General features: G+C 38.0%; 1 protein-coding gene across 4 annotated transcripts in view; it reads left to right on the forward strand.

The window, feature by feature from the left end:
- Positions 1-27042, forward strand: part of SBF2 (SET binding factor 2) — a 217628-nt gene that overhangs the window by 187870 nt on the left and 2716 nt on the right. For 2 of the 4 annotated variants that reach the window (XM_035119296.2, XM_035119315.2), the window contains 13 exons: positions 3177-3373; positions 6002-6136; positions 7027-7122; positions 12838-13025; positions 13689-13865; positions 15227-15328; positions 16388-16573; positions 19404-19530; positions 21173-21300; positions 22519-22752; positions 25066-25170; positions 25632-25825; positions 26819-26906. In XM_035119296.2, the coding sequence (XP_034975187.1) occupies positions 3177-3373; positions 6002-6136; positions 7027-7122; positions 12838-13025; positions 13689-13865; positions 15227-15328; positions 16388-16573; positions 19404-19530; positions 21173-21300; positions 22519-22752; positions 25066-25170; positions 25632-25825; positions 26819-26906 (1957 nt within the window). Of the gene's footprint in view, positions 1-3176; positions 3374-6001; positions 6137-7026; positions 7123-10996; positions 11060-12837; positions 13026-13688; positions 13866-15226; positions 15329-16387; positions 16574-19403; positions 19531-21172; positions 21301-22518; positions 22753-25065; positions 25171-25631; positions 25826-26818; positions 26907-27042 lie in introns of all 4 variants that reach the window. The other 2 variants (XM_035119334.2, XM_035119305.2) reach the window with 2 other exon arrangements.

Consider the following 27042-nt stretch of genomic DNA (forward strand, 5'->3'; position numbering starts at 1 on the left):
TTTTATTTATTGCTATTTTGCTCTAGGTGGTCTGTTTGCCTGTTGAGGTATAGAATAGTTATATAGTTGGTTCACCTTAAAATACATATACACATTTGTAAGTTTGTATAGAATTGTGAAATATGTTCATGAGTTGGGGAGGGGTTGGAGGGTGGGGTGTTACCAGTCAGCAAGCCACTACCTTTCTACAGTTGCCAGTGTCTACCCAGCCCCTTTGACAGCCTTTTAGAGACCCAGAATTTCCCATCCACAAGGCTTTAAAGCCCACATGTGCTTCAAGGGGCTAGCAGTGTTCATCAGTAACAAAAGTTGGACAGATGTGTTTTTTAAGGCTCTGGAGCATGGGTAGGCAAACTAAGGCCTGGGGGCCAGATCCAGCCCAATCGCCTTCTAAATCTGGCCCATGGACGTCTGGGACTCAGCATGTTTTTACATGAGTAGAATGTGTCCTTTTATTTAAAATGCATCCCTGGGTTATTTGTGGGGCCTGCCTGGTGTTTTTACATGAGTAGAATGTGCTTTTATTTAAAATGCATCTCTGGGCATTTGTGGGACATCCCTTTCCCCCAAAAAATATAGTCTGAGGGACAATGGAATGACCCCTGAAAAAGTTTGCTGACCCCTACTCTGGAGCCCGAGACGTTGTTCTTTCAGGTTTCTATAAACAGCCTATTTATTGAGCATTCATAGATTTTGTTTACACAAGGTTTGCAGGGGGGTTACATGACATCAACTGTGTATTGAGCACTCTTTCTGACTTGAATGAATCAAAGAAGGAAAGTTATATGAGGTTGCATCAAACAATTTCTATTCTACAATTTATAGTGCATTTTCCCTTCACTTTTCTTACAAGTGGGGGGTGTCAAATGAATTTTGCAGTCAGCCCTGGGAATTTATTGTTCAGAAAATTTCATAAGAGCTTCACTTTCCTTAATGTCATATGCAAGACCATACTGTGTATTTCTCAAAACCAGGAAATATTCATATAGATTAGAAATGTAATTTTAATCATCTTTTATATAAATGACATTAGACACGTGTTCAAATTCACCTTATTTAAAAACATCCGGAGTCCCTGGAATCTTTTCTCTTTCGGTCAGGGTTGGAGTAGAATCTGAAGCAGCTGCTTTTCTTTGTTAACTTGCTCTATTTTTAAAATAAATTATATAACCAACAGTTTGCGTACTATCATTTCAGAGCTGTTTAAATGGATTTTGATGCAAGCCAGAGTTGGTTCCTTGTCAGAGCCAAAGTACTGGCAGTGTTTAGTGTGTTATATTAGAGCATCTAAACATTCTTGCTCATAAAAAGTAAGTGCCTATAAACAATCAGTCTAGGACAAGTATGAAATGTACCATGTTGTTTCTTTCTGTGTTGCTGTAGTGATCCCCTTGCTGCTTTCAAAGGAACTATTTAATAACTTAATCTTAAAATGTAATATAATAACGTGTTAAATTGTGCTGCGAACAATTTATGTTGTCGGAAAGTATCCGCAGGCTTCCTCATTTTCACTTACCATGGCAGGTGTGCCATCTTCCTCTGGTAAGCATGATGAATGATAAAAGCCTTCTTTCTGGCAGTTGTGCTGCAATCTCTGCCCTCTCGCTCAGCTCTAAGATTGAGAAGAAGGCTGTGGGCTGTTTGGCAGCTGCTGCTTGGCTAAGGCACCCAAATATAAACCATCAAGCCCTCCAAAAGTTGGAAGGGCGTCTTTCTTGGCTCTGGCTAGGCAGAGATGCTCAGGGTGATAGCAGCAAAGCTTGTAGGATAAGAGGGAGAGGGAGAAACAGTAACCTGGCAACCCCTGTGTTTGGCTTTACTATCAAGCCTCATCAAAAACCATATCAACTGTTTGTATCCACCATCGATAAAATGAATAAGGAAGAAAATAATAAGTAAACCACTTCATGTGCTGGGATAAAATATTAGTTATTTGAATTAATTTGTGTACAGTACAATTGCATATTGTGGGAGGTTTAGTTCCAAGAGTTCCTTGTATACATGAAAATCATCTATACCCAAACCCTTGGCTCCACTCAATGGCTAACAGGTGAGCAGGAGAGAGAATCCCCCATACGCCCAGAGCCTGTGTGCCGTGCAAGCCTTTCTCAGCAAGCAAAGTGGAGAGCTTAAAAGCTCTTTTCACACTGGGTAACCCAAACCTGCTCAGTGCACAAACTTAGAGGCTAGAGATGGTTGTGCGAGAACTCTGATGTCCTCACAATATTGGGTTATCCAGCGCATAATGAGCTCTCTGTCTTGCTTGAGGTGCAATGTCTGCTCAGTGCACCAGCTCTCGTGTGAGATTTCACAGGATGGCAGATGGCAGACCTGGTGCAAGAAGACCTTTTAAGCTCTCCACCTTGCTTAGATTTAACTTGGAGTTTCAACCAGCCTGCTTCCATCTGTGTATAGTTGAAATCACACAAGTTACAGTAAATGTGTGTAAGATGCTATCATACTATACTTTAAATGCAAGCTGTAAATACAAAAATAAATTTAATATAGAACTTGATAAATTCTGATGTTATCTATGCCAATTTTTACAGTTCAGCTCCATAGTGGCCTACCTCACTGTAAAATAATAAAAGCAACACTATAATAATAATAATAATAATAATAATAATAATAATAATAATAATAATAATAAGCATAAAACCAGGAAGAGTCAATATAAAAAAGAGAATTGAAACAACTCAAAGGCCTCATAGGACAGAAATGTTTTAATTCCTTTTTAAAAGGATCCCTCACAGGAGGGAATACCACAACTGGGAAGGAAGGCATTAATATTTATAGGTGAAGGTTTTGTCTCTGTTAGTGATGGGGCAGGCAAAAGAGACCTTTTTATGCTGGGAAACAAAATAATGTGTCTTAAACATTTCAAAAATAATGTTCTTTAATTATATCCCTAAATGATGTAGCAAAGAAAATTATTCATTTTGACAATGCAATCAATAAAATTATAAAAGGTAGTTGGATGCTCTGTTTTAATATTGTTACTCCCCTCTTCTTCTGAATCATTGGTGATAGCTCAAGTGGGTAGAACTGGAGCTAGATTTAGAAATGCAAACTTTACTAAAATGATTTTGAATTCACACAGTATCTGATTAACTGAAACATTTGGAATAAGTAAGAAGTATTCCTAATCAAATCCCCCCCCTTTCTTATTGATTTAGCTATCCAGGGCTACTGGTGGTACCTCAGTGTGTGCAGGACAGCAGCCTGCAGAGAGTAGCTCGCTGTTACAGGCACAATCGCTTGCCAGTAGTCTGTTGGAAAAACTCAAAAACCAGCACACTTCTGCTTCGAGCTGGTGGCTTTCATGGCAAAGGAGTTGTTGGCCTTTTCAAATCTCAAAATACACAAACATCAGGTGAGTGCATGTTTCACTCCCAGGATATTTTGTGGGAAAGAAGTGTCTTCAATATAAGTTTACGCCAGGCATCCCCAAACTTCGGCCCTCCAGATGTTTTGGACTACAATTCCCATCATCCCTGACTACTGGTCCTCTTAGCTAGGGATCATGGGAGTTGTAGGCCAAAACATCTGGAGGGCCGCAGTTTGGGGATGCCTGGTTTACGCAGTCTGCTTTTTACTATGTTTTTCTAGTTCTTATCTTCTCAAAATAATGCCCCATGGTATCATAGTAGATGCCAGCCATGGAATTTTAACATATAGGGCAGTATTCAACTCCTTTGGGTCTTCAGTGAGGATTTCCACTTGTGCAACAGGATTTCCTCCCCCAATGTACACCCCATGCTTTGTTCAGATCTGCTCTAGAGGGTGGTATAACTTCTAGAAAGATTTATGAGTCACACTGTGAAAGGGGGGAGTTACTTAGTGCTACATTGGACACAAACCATTATAAATACAGGGCCATCTCTTACTGTATTTCTACCCTTCTCTCTGAAACATCGTAAATATTTGCATTGGGGCTGATAATTGAAATAATAATACTTAGGAGCATAATGGAATGAATGATGGGTTGAATTGCTTATGCATTCTTGTGAACTTCCTTCTGAAGTGTCTTAGAGAAACCACCATCAGGAAGAAGATACTAGAAGTCATAGACTTTCACTAAAATGTTTATCAAACAAGAGAATAGCATGGAAGTTCAGTCCTACAGCAGTCTTATTTATGATGGCCTGTACTCTCCATTTCACCATGTTGTCATGGAATTATGTGCCACCCCACCCTGGTGCCCTTCAGATATTTTGTACTCCAGCTCCCATCAGCCATGGCCGGTGCTCAAGAATAATTGTAGCTGTAATCTAAAGCACCAAAAGAGCTCTAGGTTGGGGAAGGCTGCTCTTTAGTATCACTCCGGTAAGAAGCATACAGAATGCTTTTCATTCACTAGAATCTGAGGGGTGGAGGCATGCTGCAGCCTCATCTGGCATTCCCCTGGGGTACAAAATTCCTGTTCCGCCTTTGTAAGGCACAGAGCCAATGTGGAGATGAACCTCAGAGTTCATCTAATTTGGAAAGGAGGGAAAGGGCTTATTCCTGAGATAAACATTGGTGTTGCTGGCCTGCCTGAACAACTTGCCCTATGGAATTTCTGAAGAGGACAGTGGATAGAATAATTCATAGTTATGCACAAGTTACATAAGCAGTGAATCATTCAAGAGTTCATGATGAGGATAGATGTTCATGGCTTAAATACTTCAGCATAATCCTATGAATGGCATACTACTTTGTGCGAGTTTGTAAGTAAAATACATACACACAATAAATGAATTTTCCACAGTGGCTCAGCAAATAAATCTACAAAGCATAGCTGTGCAAGTTTGTGTGGGTGTGTACTGATATCTACTTTCAGTATTTTAAAATACTAGATTACATTACTCCTTAAGCTTAACTACAAGAGTTGAGCAATTTGCAAAAATAAAACATAAAGCAGAGGTAGAACTTTGGCTTCACCCCAATAGAAAACCACTGTACTAAAATCACATCATGTGTAGTCCAAAGTTTGGTGGTTACATAAACAGAATTATGCACAAATAAAGACTATCCCGTTCTCTACACTGTTTGGGGGGGGGGACTCAATGAGTGGGCTCGCAGGAGGGTGGGAGAAGGGGGACTGGGAAAGAGGCAAAGTTTTAAAAAGGGAGAATAGGAATGGGGAAGGAAACAAGTGTAAAAGGGGTCTGGGCTAAAAGGGGTCTGCCTCTAAGAACAAAACTAGTTGTGGAAAAATAAAATGGGTGAGAGCCTCATAAGAGGATGACTGTAAAAAGAAGGGTATTTTCATGAAGTAAGCAAACCTGTTCCTCTCTTCAGAAATTTAGTTCCACCCACTAGACTCAGTCTTTGCCTGTATTTTTGCAAGCCTATTAATGAGCTATACCCAGGAAGTATTTGGGGAGTAGCTTTCAGCATAGCAAAAGTGATGTTCATCATAGGCATGTTATCCTTATTAATGTGAGCAGACATGTTTTTATATGTGAAAAGGAAAGAAATTGTCTCCATAGCCATACAGGAAACTATACATGGGGGCATGGTAAGTAAACGTCCAGAATAAGCTTTTTAGAGACAGCAAAAAAAAAACAAGAAACAAAGCAGCCGCAGACTCCTCTCCAGGAACATGCACATTAATGTGGTCCTGGTAAGTCATAGTTTGGCTCACCATGACGTGCAAGCAGGCCTGCTTTAATGGGAGTGTGATGGTATCCTGATATTCTGAAATCAAAATTATTGCCACTGGAATTTATTCTTTATATAATATACTTGTGATCATAGAAGGGTAATTTGTACTTCCCATTGATACTTGGAGGTAGGTTGGTGATCAATAGTTTAATCAAATTTTATTTGTTGGGTTTTATTTTTAATACTAGAATATAGTTACCATTTTCTCAACATTCTTTATCATGTCTGTATCTTAGGAGTAATATTCAACTATCTAAATAAGAGCATACACTGAGTAATGCTTTCACTTCAATGACATGAAATATGTTGTATAAAGGATCAATATAATTTATTCCCTCCTTTGTTTGCATAGCTCCTACATCACTAGAATCATCAAACAGCATAGAACAAGAAAAATACCTTCAAGCCTTACTGAATGCAATTTCTGTCCATTGTAAAATGAATGGCAATACTCTCACTGTCAGGCCAGCAATTGCTTTGTCTCCAGGTAATGTTATGCTTTTATATAGCTATGCTAAATGTAAGACCAGTCTGACTGTGTTATTATTTATTTTGTTTTGTTTCCTACTTTTATCTCTATATTCTCTCAGTGTGCCGTTATCTGAATGGTTCACTGTCCACGTAGATGACCTGTCTGGTTTTTGCATATAAAATTTTCGTGTTTTCTGCATATAAATTTTTCAGGGTAAATTTCAAAAGTAAAATGACTTGACTTAAGAAGAATTGTTAATCAATGAAATTCTGTTCCATATAGGTGGAAAAATGTACAGTGCTTATTTCAAAGTATTAGAAATTTATGCTGAAGAAATTGATTACTTTTCATTCTCTAACAAACGTAGGAATAGGTTTTTTTTAAGAAAAGAGACTAAAATGTAATAAGCTTTTTGTAGATAGGTCTTGATGAAGTCATTAAGAAATGCATTAATATTCTATTTCAGTTGTCATGTGATGAAACCTGATAGGGTTCATGCAAAGGTAAAAGCTGCTGTCTTAGACACAGGAGCATGCAACTTGCCAAGTATGTCCATTTGGCTTAATCAGTTGGTGAAATCAAGTGTATCTAAATTCTGGCTTTTCTCATAACATAACACCATCACCAAATTGTGCATGCCTTGCTTCATTTGTTGTTAAAATACTTTGATTGTGTTAGCCATGCCTAACCTTCTGTGATGCTGCAAATGTATACTTTTTTAATTATGTGTAATGTCTCTTAAATGCTGTAAACTAGCAACAATTAGATATATAAGTCATAAAAAGAACATTTCTGTGTAATTTTTAAAAATACCTCTTGGGCCTCAGGTCAGGATAACAAATAGGTAATGTCATCTTGCATGATACTGTACTTTTAATCTCTCCATTCTTTTTGACTGACTTTAGGCACTGAAAGGAGGGCTTCAAGAATGTCCACTGTGTTTAAGCAGGTAGTGCCAGGACAGTTGGATGTAAATCTATCCAATAGCTTTGCCCGAGGAGGTTAGTAAGACTAGTTCACAGACTACACGGGGATGTAATATGAAAATAATGGTAACATTTGAGGAATTGCTATTGCGTTATCCTTCTGTTTCTCAGTATAAACCAAATACTACCAACTGGTCTACCAAACTCCACCTGACCCACTTTTGAGAACAGGCTCACCGTTGCTGAAATAGAAACTGCACATGCAAATGGATATGCATGTGGTTCTTGTGATTGGATTCCTACAGCCAGCACCAAGAGCTGTGCATGCAAATTATGTTCACTAGAGTAGGGCTATGCTCTTTAGCAGATGATGGGTGCCACCAATTCTGACTTGTGGATGGAAAATTAACTGAGCCTATGCAGTCATTTACACACACAGAGAACCTATCACAAAGGCGGCGGCGGCAACAACAACTGTTTAACAAGCTGGTATGGCCATGCAAATATGTGCACACACACTTCTATGACATGTGGATATCTCCAGGCCAGTGTTTCCACTTCAGATAATAGTTATAAATACTACTGGGCTTCAGGCAGTTGTAGCTTCTAATTGTTCCATAAGCTAGCTCAACAATTGTGAAGAGTATTGCTTTATTTCAGTTACTTGTATCACAAAAATAATGTATGAACAAACTTGTAATGGTGAAGTAAAAATTACTTTTCCATTATACACCAATAATTATTAAACACCAATAATTATCTTCATTCACAGCCTATATTGATCACTTTGAATTGTATCACAGCCAGTCCAGATTCTCACTTAACCGAGGCTGTGCAGTCGGCAGAGTATTTAAGTGTAAATAACTTTTTCCTCTGCATAAAGTGACGCATGCAGAAGCTGAAGGAGTATGCTTGTCAGTCTTAAATGTGGTGATATAGAATAACCAGAAATGGACTATTAAGTATTTAGAAGAGTGACACTTTAAATCTGAAGTTAAATCTATCTGCACAGGTTTCATTGGAAAATTGTTCTAGCAACTAATAGATTTAGAAAGTAATAGAAATTATGTTTTAAATTGTAATACACCCATAGCAATGAAGTGAAAGTAGAATTTGTAATGCTTTGTATTACTTGTTGTATACTGTGGAAAAGTAAGGAAGGCACTGAATTGTGAAGACAGTAGTCTGTCTAATGGCTCACTTCATTGCCCAATTACTCCAGAGTTCTTGAATTTAAGGCAGGTTCATCTATTGACCACAATATGACTAATGTTCTGGACTGAAAAATGACAGTAACAATTGAGAAAGCATGGTGGGATTGTGCACAAGTACATGGGTGTGTTTTACACTGGTCATTAGCAAGGCTTATTGGTGTATTACTTGAGTTTATGAAACAGTTTGTATGTTACACTAAATCATAAGTGGACCTTCAGAAGTCTAAGCAAGCCATCAGGTTCTCATGAGGAGGAGAACTTAATTTACATTTCAAGGAATCTGTACTTAAGTGTTATATGTTAACTAGGAACAAAGCCTAGTCGCTAAACAAGCCAACTTCATAGTGCATCATTAAAAGTTTGTTTGTTTAGCAATTAACTACTGTTTGTTTTAAACTAGGATTCCTAGATCACTCACCTACCTATTTTGAAACTGAATCTTTGGAGGAGGAAATATTAGGAGAGCATATGAGCCCAACATTTTACTCATGTTCTCTGCGGCATATCTGTGGTTAACCTTGGTTTAGATCTGCATGCTAGCTAGTTTAGCATAAAGGGGGTATAATATAGAAGGGTTTTTGTACTATGCCTACAGAGAAAGAATCTATGAAGAAAGTACCACAATTCTTTTGGAAGCTAGTCAGTAGCAACACTCTAACCCAGGCATCCCCAAACTGCAGCCCTCCAGATGTTTTGGCCTACAACTTCCTTGATCCCTAGCTTACAGGACCAGTGGTCAGGGAAGATGGGAATTGTAGTCCAAAACATCTGGAGGGCCGAAGTTTGGGGATGCTTGCTCTAACCTGGAAGCCTCCATCTAGGAGTAATTGTCAGTCACAGAGATCTTCCAGCATTGCAGTCATATAACTTGGGAACCAGATCATATGTAACAGTGGCAGGAAATGAACATGGTGGGAAGAATAATAACTCAACCCTGTTATGGGGAACATAACTCAGGCGGTAGAGCATAATCTTTTATTCCTCTCCTGTCATGCTGACATTATTCACTCCCAAAGTACTGTAGGGAAGTACTTTACCACTGAATTAGGATGTGAGTAAATAAGAATGCACTATGGCAGTGCACTTGAACACAGTCTGGGATCCCCCTCATAATATCACAGCTTGTGGTTTCCCATATTTTCCATTCCAGAGTGTCCATGCAGACAGTGAATACTTCATTTCTGACTGTTTTATTCATAAGTACTGTATGTGTACATTTCATACACATGTGTCACATTCTATATAAACAAAAAAAATAATTTACTGTAACTTTTTTAAAACATTGCAGCCAGGGAAGCAAAAATGTTAATGTTCACTATTATCAGGTTAAGTTGTGCAGGTTAATTAAATATGCTAACGTTTTTGACGTTGACCTAATATGAGTTCTAATTTATTATAATCCAACAATTCAGCATCAGCAGAAGTGATGACAACTATTTTTAACTTTATAGTGCAGCTTATTCTTTTACACGTATTCTGTCTGGATTTTTAAAAGAAAGTCTGCAACTATAACAATTAGAAACTCCATATAGAAGCCCCCGCCTAGATTTAGTCTTTTTGGCAATCATTGCCTTATTTTTACTTATTTTTACCCTTATCTCCATAATTACAGTTAATAGAATTATTATTATTTTCAAATAAAAGCAAGAATTCTGTAAAATGTGGATGTACTGGCAAGCATACTAGAGTCCATTGTTTATTGTATCTGTCAGAAAAGTGACCAAATAGTTTCATTTTGCAGGAGTACGAACATATTACTTGAAGTAGAGGCTTCTGCTTCTAATTCCCCTTTTTATTTGGGTCAAGTATGGTATGGTACTTAATCAGGTATCTGAAACAATGTTTGGCATCCAGTTTATCCTCCAGCCATCTAGATATTAAGTGGTAATGTTAGTGAAATAGAATGTTTCCACAGGAATAATGGTCCCCTGCTTCTCTCAAATTCTTTGATGTCTCTCGAAAAATTTGGAATCTAAGCAAGAAAAGAAATGTTTGTAAAACAAAGCAGGAGTCATTGTTAGTGTGGTTTTCTATTTAAAACTACATTTCCATTATACCAAATGGCCTAAGTAACTTATTCCCATGGGAGGACTATGTTGTCTTCCCCCTCCCGCACAGTGCATGAGTGCTGCTGGACAGGACTGCCCAAGAACAAAATAATGCATGCTAAAAATGTGACTGTAAATAACCACATGGTTTGCATGGTGCTTTAGGAATGTAGATCTGTTTAGGTAAGGTTATGTGGACGTCTGCCCTGCATTTAGATTAATTTATGCTTCGGGCAATCAAAGTGGGCAATAGAGATAAGTTGTGCTAAACATTTTTAACTGACAAATCTCACATATTTTTAAAATGTTTTTCACAATGGACAAGTTTCCATTTGGTATAATACAATGGCACATCATTTTGGCTGTTTTGCATGTCTGCAATTAATTGCAGTGGCCATGAACATTATTCTGTTTGGTAAATGATTTAATATAGAATTTCCACCCTCCTATTCTTTTCCCCAAGTTATTTTAGCTTGATTTGCTTTTCTTTTCTTTTTCTTTTTGGCGATTCCTTGGCGCTAGCCGTTAAAATAAAATATAATAAGCAGTTGTTTTATTTTAATCAAGTAAATAGAAATGTACAAGTAACCTTTTTCTTCTTTCCTGTTCAATTTGCTGTGAATGTCTCATTGCAATGTGCATTCCATTGCTCCTCCTTTTCCTCCTGTCCTTACTGCTATCTGCCAGTGCTTGGGTACAGAGATAAATGTTTCACACATTCAAATTCCAAATCAGGAAGAGTCTATCAAGGTACCGTATTCTTTGCACTAATAGTACATTCTACCATCACCATGATTATGCATATCAGTATAGAGAAACCATGTAAACTTGCTTAGGCACACAATTTAGTTACCATGTCACAGCTTTGCTGCAGGATAATATGGAATAACTTCTAGATCATAAGTATCCTTGCACTCATTGCAAGAAAATTATAAAGAATATATTATCTCATCATCCAAGCTTTGATACTCAGTAGCCACAGAGTAAAGAAATGCTGTTATCTACTGAGTAAAAATTCATGCTGACATGAATTTTAAAATCATTATTTAGTAACGTTTTACAGAGATAATAAACATAGACCTTGGTGACATAATTATTAGCACTGATAAAACAATGATCTCAAAATGAGAACAGGAAACATGTTGTATGCCACTTTTGGTTTGTTGTTGTTTTTGAATAAAAAACTTCTGTGGCAAGGAATAGTAGCTGGGGAGTGATACGTAGAGACCTGTAAACCCTTTAATCGCTGTAACTCATCACTGGTACCTGTTATAGTCTGCATGTGCTTTTCAACTAGCTGTGACTGTTGCTTTTATGTGGTGCAAATTATAATCAAGCTCTCCTTTGTCGATAGCAAAAAGTGGGATGGGTTGCTTTCTCCTGGACATCCTTTGGCTTTTAATTTAAAAAATGAGGAATAACATTTATTTTCTGTGTAAGCTCTGTGATTCTTGGGTAACAAATCATGGTTTATTTTTTACTAATAATATGGAAAACAAGTCAGATTAAACATGTGCTCCCAGCTGAAGTGTTGCTTTATTTCAAAGAAGGGACTACAGCAGCTTACCAGCTTCAATTTCCTAAGAAACCATTTTTGTTTGTGTCCTCTATGTTCACATCTAAAGCAAGCAGACTGACTTTGATATATCAGCAGGCATGTCCCTATTATTACTGTTTTAGTAAAAAATCAGCTTTTCAAAGTGTGCACCTATTTCACCAGGAGTACTCAAACTACTATTTTTGGTACTACATGCATAAGCCAATGGCCCCCATTACAATGCACTGTAAGATTGGTCTGTTGCTGCAGTTGCAGTTCTTAAAGAATGATTGGTGCTAGAATAGAGCTTCTTGTGGCCTAGATCATGCATCTCTGTAGTTTGGCTGACACCATGGTCAAGCTGTACACTGTAATTGTAACATATGCAAGCATAGCAGCAAGTGGATTTTTAGATCCAATGTGGAGATTCTTTGGCCTTCCAGGTGTTGCTGAACTGAAGTTCCCATCATCTCAGGCCATTGGCCACCCTTGATGGGCCTGATGGCAGCAGTGATGTAGCAACATACAGAGCACAAAAGGTTTCACACATCTGGCCTAGATCATAGGTTCACTCCCAGTGCCATTACTGCATCTATATGGGCTCGAGAACTAACTACATGGCTCACTAGCAGCAGCTTTTCCCCACCTGCACTGAACAGTAACAGTGTGGCAGGAGCATGGCTACAACCACCTGACAGCCATACGGAATGCATAGGAAGAGTTCTGTATTAATGTTAAATGTGACATGGTTTCGTTTATTATCTCAGTTTAGACAGATCTTGGCTATGCATTACTTCATAGAATAGAATTGTAGAATTGAAAGCAGGAAGATTTTTTCCAGGTGCATTATGTGTGACATATCCAAAAACATTGTAACTGGGATGCAAATGTTTTCTTTTCAAACAATGCACCTTCCTTACTGGAGAATTACAAAATAGCCGAATTCCATGAAAATACAAAATATTTCATTCTATTTTTAATCTTTCTAAAGGTGTGTGGGCAAGTCTTCGTTCTAGCAGTCGGTTTATCAGCACTCAAATGCCACTCCTCGATGTGGGTGCAAGATTAGCAGGGAAAGATGGTTCACCTTCATATACCAGCAGTAGTGCATATTTTCAAAACCGGCTTCTGAAACGCCAGGCTGCCCTCTACATATTTGGAGAAAAATCTCAACTAAGGGTATGGATGCTTTCCAGTTATAATTTTGTATTTTTGCTTGGCTGCTTTTAAAGGGGAGATTTGTATGTAACTGTGGTGCAGCACAGCACAGAATTATGCAGGTTTAAGCCCTACTGATTTCACTAGGCATTAAATGTTCACAACTGTGTGCTAGTTTGCAGGATATCTTTAGAGTGCATGACTGTTTAAACGATCACAACTATAGAAGTTTCTCTCCCTAAACCATTGAAAGAGATACACATTTATTGCTCATTGAGTTAAGAATTGTGAACATGTATCAAATGTACGTACTTCCAAAAGCAACAGAAACTTTATGGCATAAGCTTTTGTAGACAAAAGGGGGAAACTGCACATGGTGGATTAAATGGCAATGAAATGCAAGGAGTGTGATCAGTTAGACCTTCAGTTTATACAAAAAGTACAAAAAATGACAATTCATAGCATCCATAATTCAATGAATCAACACCTGTCATGACTCATGAGGATTGGGTTGTTGTGGCAGGCTGTTTGCATAACAACCATTCAGCTCATGAAAATGGGAGCAGGGCAGGAAACCACTCAATGTTAAAGTAACACTATTAATAAGTTGTTAAAGTAAAATAAAGCAATATTTTACTTTAAATGCACATTAATAACACAAGTAAATACCTTATTTGTCCACAGAGCTTCAAACTTGATTTTGCTTTAAATTGTGAATTTGTTCCGGTCGAGTTCAGTGACATCCGGCAAGTGAAAGCTAGTTTTAAAAAGCTCATGAGTGCTTGTGTCCCTAGCAATATTCCTGCAGATTCTGAAATAACATTCCTTAAAGCGCTCGGAGAATCAGAGTGGTTCCCACAGGTAAAGTGATTTGGTGAAGTCATAAATGTCTTTTCTTCAATAACTGCTTTAAATAGCATATGCTTTATTCTTATGCAGACAGATAATATTTCAGTGTTCACAGTGACAGATGTGAGATTTGACGACTGAAGCATTACATGGCTACATGTAATATGTAGTACATAGTTATTATTTACTTTCTCTCTTAAAGTCAGTTTAAATCTTTTGCTGCTTTTATTAAAGCAATTTCAGTTTAAATTTCCAGTATTTAAATTGATGAAACATGAATAACAATGTGGCTGAATCTGTTATTGTTGGTTATCCTTTGTAGTTAAAGATCTAACTACCATATTGTATTCATTCAGTACTTTGGCACAAGTCTCCTTGAACGGAAATGGATATTTTCTGCTTGAGTGCTCTACAGATTAGACACTTGTTTCAAAAGTTATGGTCTACTGCATCTAAATATTTTTAGCCAGGATTTTCTACAGCAGACATTATTTGGCTTTTTAAAAGTATATTGCAGATGGGTGGTGGGCAGCTTATCCAGACTGGGGCCCTGATATGGGGCAAATGGGGGCTTTAAGCCTTTCCCCATTGCAGGGGTCCTAATTGGTCTCACATCTGCTATTTACATTGAAGGGGGGGAAACTTCCATTTCCACCAATTTCTTAGTGCAATTAAGTTAATTAATACCCATTTAGGACCCCCATGGATGGGCAAAGATTAATGCCTCCAACCACCCATGCCAGATCTCTTCCTACCCCATGTTTGGAGCTTACTTTTTAAAAGCAAGTCACACAATTGGTAGTAGTATTGTATATCATTTGCCCCCTAATTTGGGGTGGAGAACCTGAGGCCGTCCAGATTATGTTAGACCACAACTCCCATCATCCCTGACTATTGGTTATGCTAGCTGGGATTGATGGGAATTGCAGTGCAACAACATCTGGAGGGCCACAAGTTTTCCTACTCCAATGTAGAATATACACTCATGTTTTGCAGCTGTAGAGTGTGACACAGAATAATCACAAGCCCTCTTTGGATTTAATATGGGTAAAATCCTTCCCATAACCTAAAACTTAGAGCTGGGTTGTGCATTACTTCTGATGCCAGTAAAAAAAGCATCACTATAGCATGTTCTCCAACTCTCCCTCTTTGATCTGTTGTTTATAACCTCTGACCTCAGTGAAACTTAAACGAGCCTTTAGCTTTAGACAAATAATATTCATATAAAAATAAGTCTTTCTAATACTCATTTTTTACAAGACTAGTTTGTTGAGTACCAGCATAATTTGATTCCAGAAATCATTTTGTTTACTAATTTACCCTTCATTCTAACATATGCTCTTCATCTTTTATATATGCACTCTTGTATATAGCTTCACAGAATAATGCAGTTGGGTGTGGTTATATCGGAGTTGCTTGAGAATGGTTCTTCAGTTTTGGTTTGTCTGGAAGATGGCTGGGATATCACAGCACAGGTGAGCCTATAACATATTAATGGCCAGCAAAGATCACTTTGCTCTGACCAATTTACTATATCTGTTTAATAACTTCAGATACCAGAGAATGCCTCAGACTTAAAACCCTTCACAGCTTTCTTTTATACAACTTTTTTTTTAAAAAAAAAAAACCCATCCCTTGAATCTTTAATCCTTTAGAAAGTAATGAACTTTTTTGCTGATGGGAAACTGATGTGTAGTGTCTCTCTCTGTGTGGAACTGGATCTGTCTCACATACATACATTCATACTTGCAATCACTCTTGTCCTATAATTCTGGTGTTTAGAAAAGGCCTGGTGTAAAAATAAACTGGCAGTAATTTTAGTCCTATGCAACAAACCATGGAAGAAATGAACAGTAAGTCCAGATCTCTTTGGCTGTGTTGTTTTTTCTAAAATTGCAACAGGTTGCTTACTATCTAACATAGTTTCTGAGTTAATCATGGCTTAATGTGAAAAAGCAGTGTACTCTGATTTCATTCATCCCCTAGTGTGAGCAGGATAGACCTATTGTGCCTGAACCAGGGATTGCAGTTTGTTGCTCCCTAAGTAGTTATTATCAGCAAACATGACTTAAGATCTGTTATCAATTGTGGCTTGTTTGGGAGCCATAAACCATAGTCCCTGGTTTAGATAAAACATGAAACCAAGGGTTCCTGGTTTGTGTATTCCATGTGCACCAGAGGAGTGGTTCCAGAGTGATTGGGATAAAAGTTGGACAAGTTGTTTTATTATTTGAGCCTCATCCTCACCTCTCCCAATTCTTTACTGTTCTGGCAAGCTGTATCCGATTGTTGACACAGGGTTTGCATCACCAACCTCCACAAGCAATATTGACATTGCCCATATGCACAGCAGTTCTATCTTTGAAGTGTGAGACCAATCAACAGAAGTAGTTAGGTACACTAAACAGTTGGTAGGGGGAAAGAGACAAGGAAAGCTATGCACCACAGCAGTGCTCAGACATTTCTCTTGCAACATACTAGATTGTTTCTAATGTGCTGTATCTAATGCATTACAAATGTCATTTGATATCCAGGTGGTGTCTCTCGTGCAATTACTCAGTGATCCGTTCTATCGAACACTTGAAGGTTTCAGAATGCTAGTGGAAAAAGAATGGCTGTCCTTTGGTCATAAGTTCAGCCAGCGCAGTAATTTGACTCTCAATTGCCAGGGGAGTGGATTTGCTCCTGTCTTTTTGCAATTCTTGGATTGTGTTCACCAGGTAAGTAGAGCAAATCTTTATCTCTAAGATAGATAGATAGATAGATAGATAGATGCAAAGTACCAGCATTCCAGGGTAATGGACAAATATATTAGAAAAAGAGGAACATTTTATGTTCTCAGTAGGATAAATAAACAGTGCAACAGAAAAATGTGAAAATAAAGCTATTTTCATGGTAGTAGTGTAATGTACTTCTACCATACTTCTCAAAGAAAATATAAGCAAGTATCTACAAATCTGCTCCATAGACTCTATGCCTCTGCTCCTCTGGCAAAAAGGACTCCCCCTAGCTCTCACTTGTAAAGCAGTTTGTAAAGTTAAGCGACAGCAGCAGTCTCTTTCTCTCCTTTTTAATACATGTTTTCCATATCTCAGCACAAATTAGAGAACTCTAAAGCCCTCTTCATTGCCATAAAGCTTTGGGGGGAGACAGTGGCAAGCACAAATAGTGGCTGCCCGATAGGCCAATCCAATATTTGCAGACACCTGCAGGTAAGATTTTTCTACATTTGCAGAGCTCACTGGTGCTAATCAATCTACCTGAGTCATCACCAAGAAACAAAAATGAATATGCTGGATCATTCAGCTCAGTATCATATTTCCAACAGAGGACATGTGATGTGCAGATCAGCTTGTAAACAGGATGTGATGGTGATAGCCATCACTTGTTAGCTCCTGCCAGCTGAAAATCATAGCCATGCTGCCTTGTACATGAAATGGACTATAGTTCAAGAAACCTTGTGTTATAATAAAATTGTTAGCCTTTAAGGTGTCTCAAGACACCTTTCTTTTTCTTTTTCTTTTCTTTTTCTGTATATAATGTTATCCTCTATCAAAGGTTTTTAATTCCTATGGTCAAATCTAGCATTGCACTGGAATAACTACTTTTTGGATTGTAGTCTTGCCTATGTAGAACATGGTTTTCTAGAATTAATCAGTTCTGCATGAAGATGACAATGGAATTGGATCTTTATTTTGGATCTGCTGTGCAATTCAATCAGAAGCAATAAGTGAAGGTTTAATGGCATGCCACTTTTAACATGCTGAATGAGACTGGAATGATCCTGCAGAAAAAAGCTGTCCTTGTTTCAACTAGAGAGAACATATAAAACAGGGATTCTTAAATTAGAACTGCATCATCTTACAAAAAGCCATTGTTTATGCCAGTATCTCCAGGTGTCAGCTGAATTATTAATGTGAATCATTATTTCACAATAGTAACATCTGGTAGATCTCGTAGATGTTTCTAGGAAGACAGAATTTGTGACAGTGATGTCACACTAGGAAGCTTCCTTCACTTTCTCCAGAATCCCGTGTCAGTTTTAATGTGTTGTTATAATGCTGCATTTGCATAAAACTTTTATCTGTGAAAGTTATTTTTTCTCTTCCTACCTCTTTCCACTTCCCCGCCCTCACTGTAGTGAGGAAAAGCTATAGCATATGTTGCTGTCTGAACCATGCGTGTTCTTTGTAGGCTAGGCATAGACTGGGTGTAATCCAAAGGTACACCTAAAATGAAATCTCACTGAAATGATGCGAACAGCTTCCACCCCGCTACCTCTATAGTGACTATCTGTGGTAGGGGTAGCCAATGTCTACCTTCTAGATGCTGTGGGCTCTCGTCGTGCCTGCCTTCCAGACTTGAAGCACTAGGAATTTGGTGGAATATAAAAAATGTTCAATGAATTGTTTTTGTGGGTACCTTTTTTCCTTTCATAGCATTATCATCATCATCATCATCATCATCACCATCACTTGGGAACTTATAGATCTTTTTTCAAAAAAATTGGTATGGATGCACCTCTTCAGTAAATGCTACTTATCCATTTTAAGTAATTAACAGAAATGGTAATTGTTGTGACTGAAGGTCCTAAAGAAAAATGGGAATACTGGAGCCATTCATCCTCCTTTTCACCTGCTCCATTCTTTTCCTGCAGAAAAAAGGACAAATTACATATTACGTGGAATATCTGTGAGGGACTTCACTTTCCTTCTGTGGGGAGGCAGCATCTGTGGGAGGGGTGAAAAGTAAAGTACCCCTTCCTCACTGCTGCTAACATATTTTCAGAACCCCCCCCCCTTCCCGGTTGCTTTCCAGGTTTTCATTTTTTATTTAAAAAAAAACCCACCTAGTGAGTCAACCACAGATTCCTTGTAACTCTTAGTACTTGAAGAAATATTGACTTCACTTTTAGCCCACTTAAACAATAATACCACATTGCCCTAGTTGGCTTTAATACAGTTCCAGCAGACACTGTGGTGCAAGATTTTCATTGCTGTTATTGAACCAAAACTGGAATTTCAAGGCATTGCAAATATTTTCAAATAAGGCCTGCATTTTTATGTCCCATCCCCACCACACACCCCACTTTCTGTCCCATGATTTGGTTTGCAAGAACTCTCAAGGCAGCTATCAACTTAATAATGATACAACATATGAAAACAAAATATCAGTCTTCAACAAAACAAACTGAGATGCTTTAATAACTACTTTTCAAAAGTGCTATTATGGCATGATGATGAAAATAGCAGTAACAGTAGATTGTTTATTAAGATCACAGAATTTTAAAAGACATATTTGGGACCTTTCCCTAAGAGCACTATAGTGCTTTGACAGAAGTTATAAAAACCCATTTTAATCTAGCAGTTATAAGGTTGTAGCAGAGAAGCTTGCAGAGGTGCCTGATCGATGAAAGTAAGATAAATAATATATTTTGCTGTTTAAGTTCAGTTTTCAAATATATATATATATATATATATATATATATATATATATATATATATATATATTACTGTTGTAATATATGTTGCTATCATTTGTGCATTTCAGATTCACAACCAGTATCCAACAGAGTTTGAATTCAATCAGTATTACCTGAAGTTTGTAGCCTTTCACTATGTTTCCAATCGATTTAAAACATTCTTGCTGGACTCAGACTATGAAAGACTGGAACATGGTAAGGATCCCAATTTTGCTGGTGTTAACTTTAGTCAGTGCTTTAAAATAAAAATAAAAAGTAACATTGAATCTGCAGAGATACGACCACTGTAACTTGTTGTAATATACCTGCCACCCTTTGCTATATTGAAATTTGTTCTGTGGCTGCAATTTTATACATAATTACCAGGACGTAAACTCCATTGAACTCAGTGGGCCTACTTATGAACAGACGTAATGGATTGCATTTTATAGCTTGTGACATTGGAAGTTACCTATGGCATTTAAAATTCCTGGCAAGTAGCTCCCTTTCCTAACCAGGAAAAGGAGGACACTACGCATAGGAACCACATATCCACACTGCCTAGAGCTTTCCAAACTGTGTGTCGCGACACAGTAGTGTGTCAGCTGCAGTGGGTAGGTGTGTCATGCAAATGTTCTCCACACTCCTCCTAGGGCTGAAAGGGGTTAGTTTAACCTCCTGTTTGTTAGTAAAACTGAATTGCTGTGTTGCGAAATGATGCATGTCTAAAAAGTGTGTCACCAGCATGAAAAGTTAGGAAAGTTCTGGCCTAGAAGGTAGAGCTCAATAGGTGATATCACCCAAGATAAAGTGTGTTCATTGCTCCCAGAGCTTGGAAGGCTTCCATTCCCTTTGGAGCCCCATTGGAATGAAATTTTAGTTTTCTCACTTAAGTAGTTCACATTGCAGAATTCAGAGGCCAGGTTGCTCACTGGGCAAGATGGTTTGAGCATATAACGCCAATCCTGTCAATTACCGTATTGGCCTGAATATAAGCTGCACCCGAATATAATCCTCACCTTTAAAATTCAGGGGGGGGGAGGAAAAAAAGATTATACCCAAATATAAGCTGCTCCCTTAAAATTCCACAGGCACTCACACCCGTTTCGTTTTACTATATGTCTGTTTCAGCAGCAATATTGTAAAAGCCAATTTTTGTAAGGTCGCGAATTTAAGCCGCACTTTAACTTTTGACAGTCGGAATTTGGGGGGAGGCTTGTATTCAGGCCAATACAGTAGTTTCCGGGCCCAATTCAAAGTGCTGGTTTTGACCTATAAAGCCTTAAATAGCTCAGGACTACAATACCTCAAGGACCACCTCTTTCCATATGAACCTACCCAGATCCTGAGATCATCTTCTGAGGCCCTTCTTCGTGTGCTGCCTCCTCCGCCAGAGGTCCGGATGGTGGCAACTGAGAATGGGCCTTTTCTGCAGTGGCTCCCTGCTTGTGGCATGTAAGCATGTTGAGAGGGGAGTCCTCATTTTTGCCACAATTTAGTGCTGCTAGTGAATGGGTATTAGCAGTTAAATTACACTGTGATGTCACAGGCAGCTGTTAATAAAAGGCAGCTGAATTTCTTATAATGGATATAATCAGATGCATCTTTTCCAAACTTACAGGAAAAGAAAAGAAACTTTAGAAGGTCACAAGCTTATGTATAAGAACATTGGAGAACAGGGAGGAGCTATCTAATGCTGTCCCTTCTGCTCCAAACCCCGCTTCTCCGCCTAGGCATGCTCAGTTGGATATTTTTAGTTCTTTCACACGCTGTAAAGGCCCTTCATTTTCAAAAGTTCTTTTCACTATCTGGCAAGGAGAGTTCTTTCCTCAACTTTTTATATTTTCTTGTTTTCTAGGAACACTGTTTGAAGATAAAGGAGAGAAACATGGCAAGAAGGGAATTTGCATGTGGGAATGTATAGACAAAATTCACAAAAGAAGTCCTGTCTTCTTCAATTACCTCTATGCACCAGTTGAAACAGAGGTATAAAGCAGAAAGGTTCAGGACATTCATTATCCTGGTACCTGAATAAAGTTTGATGTCTCATTTGAGACTTTCATTGAGTGAACTACCTAGATTACATGAATGTTTACTAGCATAAACAAGGCTACAAAACCATGGTCAAGATCCCAAGAGCATATTGAATGGCTGGGGCATGCTCAGTTAGATAGTTTTAGTTCTTGAACAAGCAAAATCCTGTACTGTGAACAGCCTTCAGTTTCAAAAGCACTTTTTACTATCTGGCATGAAGCATTAATGTTTCCCAAACACAACCACCTGGGCATGCGGAAGTAATTGTGCAGTTTGCTTTTTTTAGGAGAGGGGGAATAACAGCTTTGGTTCTGCAACCTTAAGCTTGTGTTGTGGGGCGAAGGTGTCCAGACAATGTAAGGCAAGCATATTTCCCTCTAATTTATTTGTGCCTGTTACTAGAATATCCTATAACTCTGCATTGAAACAGCATCTTGGCTGGCAGAGCAACAGGTGGGCAAAGCACTGGGACATGGTCTCAGGTGGTGACCTCATGCTAATTCTTGAATTTAAACCTAGTTTTACTACTGAAAAACTATAGTTTTGTTGGTGACACAGTTATAAATGTACATGCCTGGCACTGTGGAAAGAGATGGAACCAGGATCAGTAGAACTAGTGACAGCTCCTCATCACAAAATCTTAGGACCAAAAATCTGCAAAGCTATTTTTATTTAAACATATATATTGGTGGCGTTTCTGAGTCTATAAATAATATTCACCATATTTGTTTTAATAATATCACCCATTTCTATCAGCATTTTATTACATCCTTTCTAAAGGACCTTTCTGACCTATTTTGCTAGATGAATGAGGAGCCTAATATATCCATGGTAAATGGAATTTGAAAGAAAGGGAGGGCTTTCCAAGGTTAGAAGTGAAATAAAGAGGTAATTTACCCCCTGAACAGTATGGACAAACTGAAATTTGAATTTAATTTATTACCCTAATAAGGAAATTGAATCTTGTTCTTACAATTCAGGCAGCTTGCATCAGCAATGCAAAAAATTTGAGGTCAGGTCAGGTATGTTCCAGATGTTATCTATCAAATGTTAAGTACAGAAGAGCAGTTGAAGTAGTGCACATCAATTGGCCTTTGAGGAAGTGGGGACAATGATACTAGAAAGCTGTTCTGTTATGCATTATTAATCTGCTGGCATTAATTTCTACAGGCATTAAAACCAAATGTAAACATATCCAGTCTTAAAAAGTGGGATTACTACACAGAGGAGACTTTGGCTACTGGTCCTTCTTATGACTGGGCCATGGTAACTGCAAAATGTAGTACCTTGGATGAACCTGACCAAATGGACATGTCACCTTCCCACAGTAAGAGGAAAATTGTCTGGCCATGTTATGACAACATTAGCAAAGTGCAGCCAGATGCCATCACCAGCCTATTAAATGTGAGTATAAATTTTTAAGCATCTATTGGTGTCAGGTAACATCCATTCAATTTTTAAAAATGCATTTCCCTTACAAAAGCAGAAATAGAGCAAAATGATATTTTGGCTCAAAGGGAAGACCACTCCTCTTCTGAGTTAGGATTGCCTGTGCCTGTTTCCCAGACTAACTGCAAGCCAACCAATTGTCTGTACAAATTATGTTAGCAAAATACAATACATTTTGAATGTTGGTCCTTTTCTGGAAATATTGAAATGTATCACAAGATTTTTAAAGTCTGTGAGTGGTCTTTAGGATATTGTCTGTGAAATGCCCAAATTGGAGTATTTTAAACTATTTCACACAAAGAACTTGTAGCTTTTCTCATTGTACAACAGAACTGCACTGGCATCTATTGGTTAGCTTCATGTAAACTCCACATCTGCGTAAACTAAGTGGAGCTACTAATGTAGTGTAGTTATCCTGCTAACTTCTAAGTAATAATAAATTCCATTGAAAAATGGTTAGGTAGTATCAAGGGTATTGAATGCAGACAAGTGTTAGGAAGATGTGTTTAAAAATCTTTAAAATAGTTTTTATAATAAGCAGTAGCAAGACATTTTCCTGAATTAATTGCTCTTTTAAAGCAACAAAAAATGCATACCAAACATATCAATTTGGGGGGCAGGGAAATGCCTAAATATTTTCAGCTTACAATCAGTATTTGCTGTGCTTCCATACTGTGAAAAATGGATTCTAAATTAGCCTATAATAATAGTCCATGTTCAGCTTTATATACTTGAATTCAGTTTTTTCCTTTCTCTTAGCATATAATCCTTCTGCAGTTTAGAAGAAAGAACTGTAATTTAGCAGTAAATAAAATGTGGTTTTGAAATATACAGTGGTGCCTCGCTAGACAAAATTAATTCGTTCCACGGGTCTTTTCTTATAGCGAAAAATTCGTCTAGCGAATCCCATAGGAATGCATTGAATTTTTTTTGAATTTTTTTTTTTTGCCCATAGGAACGCATTAATTGAATTTCAGTGCATTCCTATGGGAAACCGCGATTCGCTAGACGAATTTTTCGTAAAACGCATTCGTCTAGCGAGGCAAGCTCCGCTCGAAAAATCCTTTCGTTAAGCGGAAATTTCGTTAAGCAGGGCATTTGTTAAGCGAGGCACCACTGTAATAACTATTGGCTCCAACTAGCTGTTTATGACTTTTTCAGTGTTCCTAGAACAGGGGTTGGCAACCTGCAGCCCATGGGCCACAAGCGGCTCACAGGGGCCGTTTAAAAGGCCCACAAGCAACCCCCGAACCAAGCCACCCGCTCAGCGAGTCCCTTGCGCACTGTGCTAAACTGGCAGAGCGGGGACTCGGTTCCGCGGCACCAGAAATTGCATCTGCGCAGACGCCGTAAATTGCGTCTGCACAGATGCGATCCAGCCCATGGAGCAATCTCCGTGGGAGTGAACTGGCCCAGGCAAGATAAACCTTGCCAACCCGTCCTAGAATTTATACTTCACTTTAGAACATAGAGGCTTAGATCCTAACTTTTAACCCTGTGAACAGAAGGAAAGTTGTATTTGCAGAGCACAATGCTCTTTGGGGTCATGGAGCTAAACATTAGGCTCTGAGCCATACTATAGCAGACGAAAAGCATATCTGACATTAACTCATATAGTATCTTTCACAAAGTTTCGTGTTCCTTGTGCTCTTGCATTCATCTGCTTATGGTTTGTTTCAAGAGAAACAATGGTTATGGTTTGTTTCAAGAGAAACAAACCATGAGCTCAAGCTCAGACAATATGATAAACCAGACTATGGCTTGTTTCATGATAGCCCGGCAGGAACAGGAACATGGCAGGAGCAAAGTATCCATGATATGCTGCTAATTCACATTAAACCATAGCTAATTTTAAATATTGTTTAATCAGATGCACAAATCAAACTCCTATCTCACGAAAAATTCACATAGGAACATACATTAATAAAAGGTCGCAAGAAGCTACCAAAGAGTTCAAATTCCCAGTTTCACAACAAGAACAACTTACAGTCTGGCATACATACTAAATAAGTTTTTCTGTTTCATTTTGGTTTTTTATTACAGTTGGGTACTGTTCCTTAAAAAAACAGGGTAAATGTTACTCTTGGCAGTTTGTAATATTGATGTCATAGCACTCGGCCTGAATTTTGCAAATACTCTTTTAAAAAACATATCCAGCCCTTTTCATCATTTTTCATCATGGCAAGCACTTGTAGCTTTTGTTTTAATGATATAAACAAACCGTCAGAAATATTTAATGTCAGGAAAAACCGCTTCCGTTGTTTTCAGGAAATCGAAAGATTGGAGAACAAGTTAAATCAAAGCCCAGAAAGGTGGCAGCCATTGTGGGAAAAAGTCAAAGTAAATGTGAAAGAAGATACAAGGCAGGACAATGTAAGTGGCAGAAGGCACACTGATCAGTAATTGCATTCCTTCTTCAAACAAAGGCTGGCAAGAGTTGTGACCAAAGCACCTTCTGAAATTGAATTCTTACCTGTTTAAAGTAAAAGTGGCAGTTTTAGATTTGCTTAGATCTACCACACAGTGGTGGTTTTCCCAGTCCCTCTTCCTGGTTATTTCTGATTTTAAGAATTTTGTGAAATAGTTATACTCTTTGTTTTGTCAATGTATGAAGAAAATAGTATTGTCTAATGAGGTCAGCTATAGTAATTCAGCTCCTTACACTTTTAATTCACCCTATGAATTGGTGTTCTGTACTCTTGCCAAAATGTTTTAATGGTCACTGTGGTTCTAACTTAAACCAGCCAGGAATCCCAGTTTAGAATGTTGCTTTGTTGAAACCTTGGCTACCCCTCCATCTTAAAACTTCTTGAAATTTTATTACTTTTTCAAAGCATCGGAGACATCCTTCTGGCTCATCATCAATAATGTCTGCCAATCTGCATTCTTATCAAAAGAGGTCTTTGTTACACCTACCAGACAGTGGATTGGGTGAAGAACAGAACACCAACATCTCACCCTCCAATGGTGTGGAAAGGAGAGTAACTACGTTGTACAATCAGTTCACATCAAAGAATGATGAAAATAGGTAATTTGAGTGATTAGCATATGATACACCTCTTTTTCAGCCAGGAAGGAGAGTCACATCCATTTCTTAATCTGCTGTTTCAAACTGCAGCTCATCAAATATAACAAAAAAGTAATCAGGGTATTAAAACAATACCATATTGAAATAGAAAGCCAGACAAATCAAGTACAGACAACTAGCTACTGTCTCTCTTATAAATTTTGCTATTTTAAAAATACTGTTTTATTCACATTATTTGCATTTTTTTTCTTCAAAAGAATTTTGAGGTAAATCCTTGGCTCAAAGAAGAAACGTTTCTGGGGGATGTATGCTGAGTATTTAATGCTTTTGAAAAATGAGATACCATTTATTAAATCTGCATTTTTATTTTTATTTTCAGCTTAATTCATAAGTATGCCCATTTACAATCTGGGGCATCTGGCTTCTTTCCTCCTAATGGCCATATTCCATTTAGAGGCAAGATGCTAGTTGCATTAAGACTCTACACAAAGAAATAATTGCTACATAGTCTGGCATACAATACAAACAGTACTTTTGATAAAACACTTTAAACCTCATGGTTATCCAAGGATCACACTACTCCAAATGCATTGACCTTGTAGGGATGCATGTACAATTCTCATTAAAGAAAATATGGATTTAATTACATGGATTTAATGAGAAATATGAGGTAATTACTGATACATAAATGTTTACTTAGGTGATACTAGAGCAGGGGTCAGCAAACCTTTTCAGCAGGAGGCCACTGTCCCTCAGACCTTGTGGGGGGCCGGACTATATTTTGGAAAAAAATATGAACAAATTCCTATGCCTCACAAATAACCCAGAGATGCATTTTAAATAAAAGGACACATTCTACTCATGTAAAAACATGCTGATTCCTGGACCATCCGCGGGCCGGATTTAGAAGGCAATCCGGCCCCCGGGCCTTAGTTTGGGGACCCCTGTACTAGAGAGCTTAAGAGTAAATGCATTTCTTTTCTTTTCCTTAAGATCATTTGAAGGTACACTTTACAAAAGAGGAGCTTTGTTGAAAGGCTGGAAACCTCGTTGGTTTGTGCTAGATGTTACCAAACACCAAGTAAGATCTACTTCTGTTTTCTAACAGAATAAATGTATTATTCGTGCAAAATAAGTTTTGCAGAGACTGCAGTAAATAATTATGTGAAGATACCACTAGGCTGGGGGGAGAAAGCAATTGTACTATCTGATCTCCC

Source organism: Zootoca vivipara, chromosome 1, assembly GCF_963506605.1.
Source record: "Zootoca vivipara chromosome 1, rZooViv1.1, whole genome shotgun sequence".
In the NCBI taxonomy this organism is placed as follows: Eukaryota; Metazoa; Chordata; class Lepidosauria; order Squamata; family Lacertidae; genus Zootoca; species Zootoca vivipara.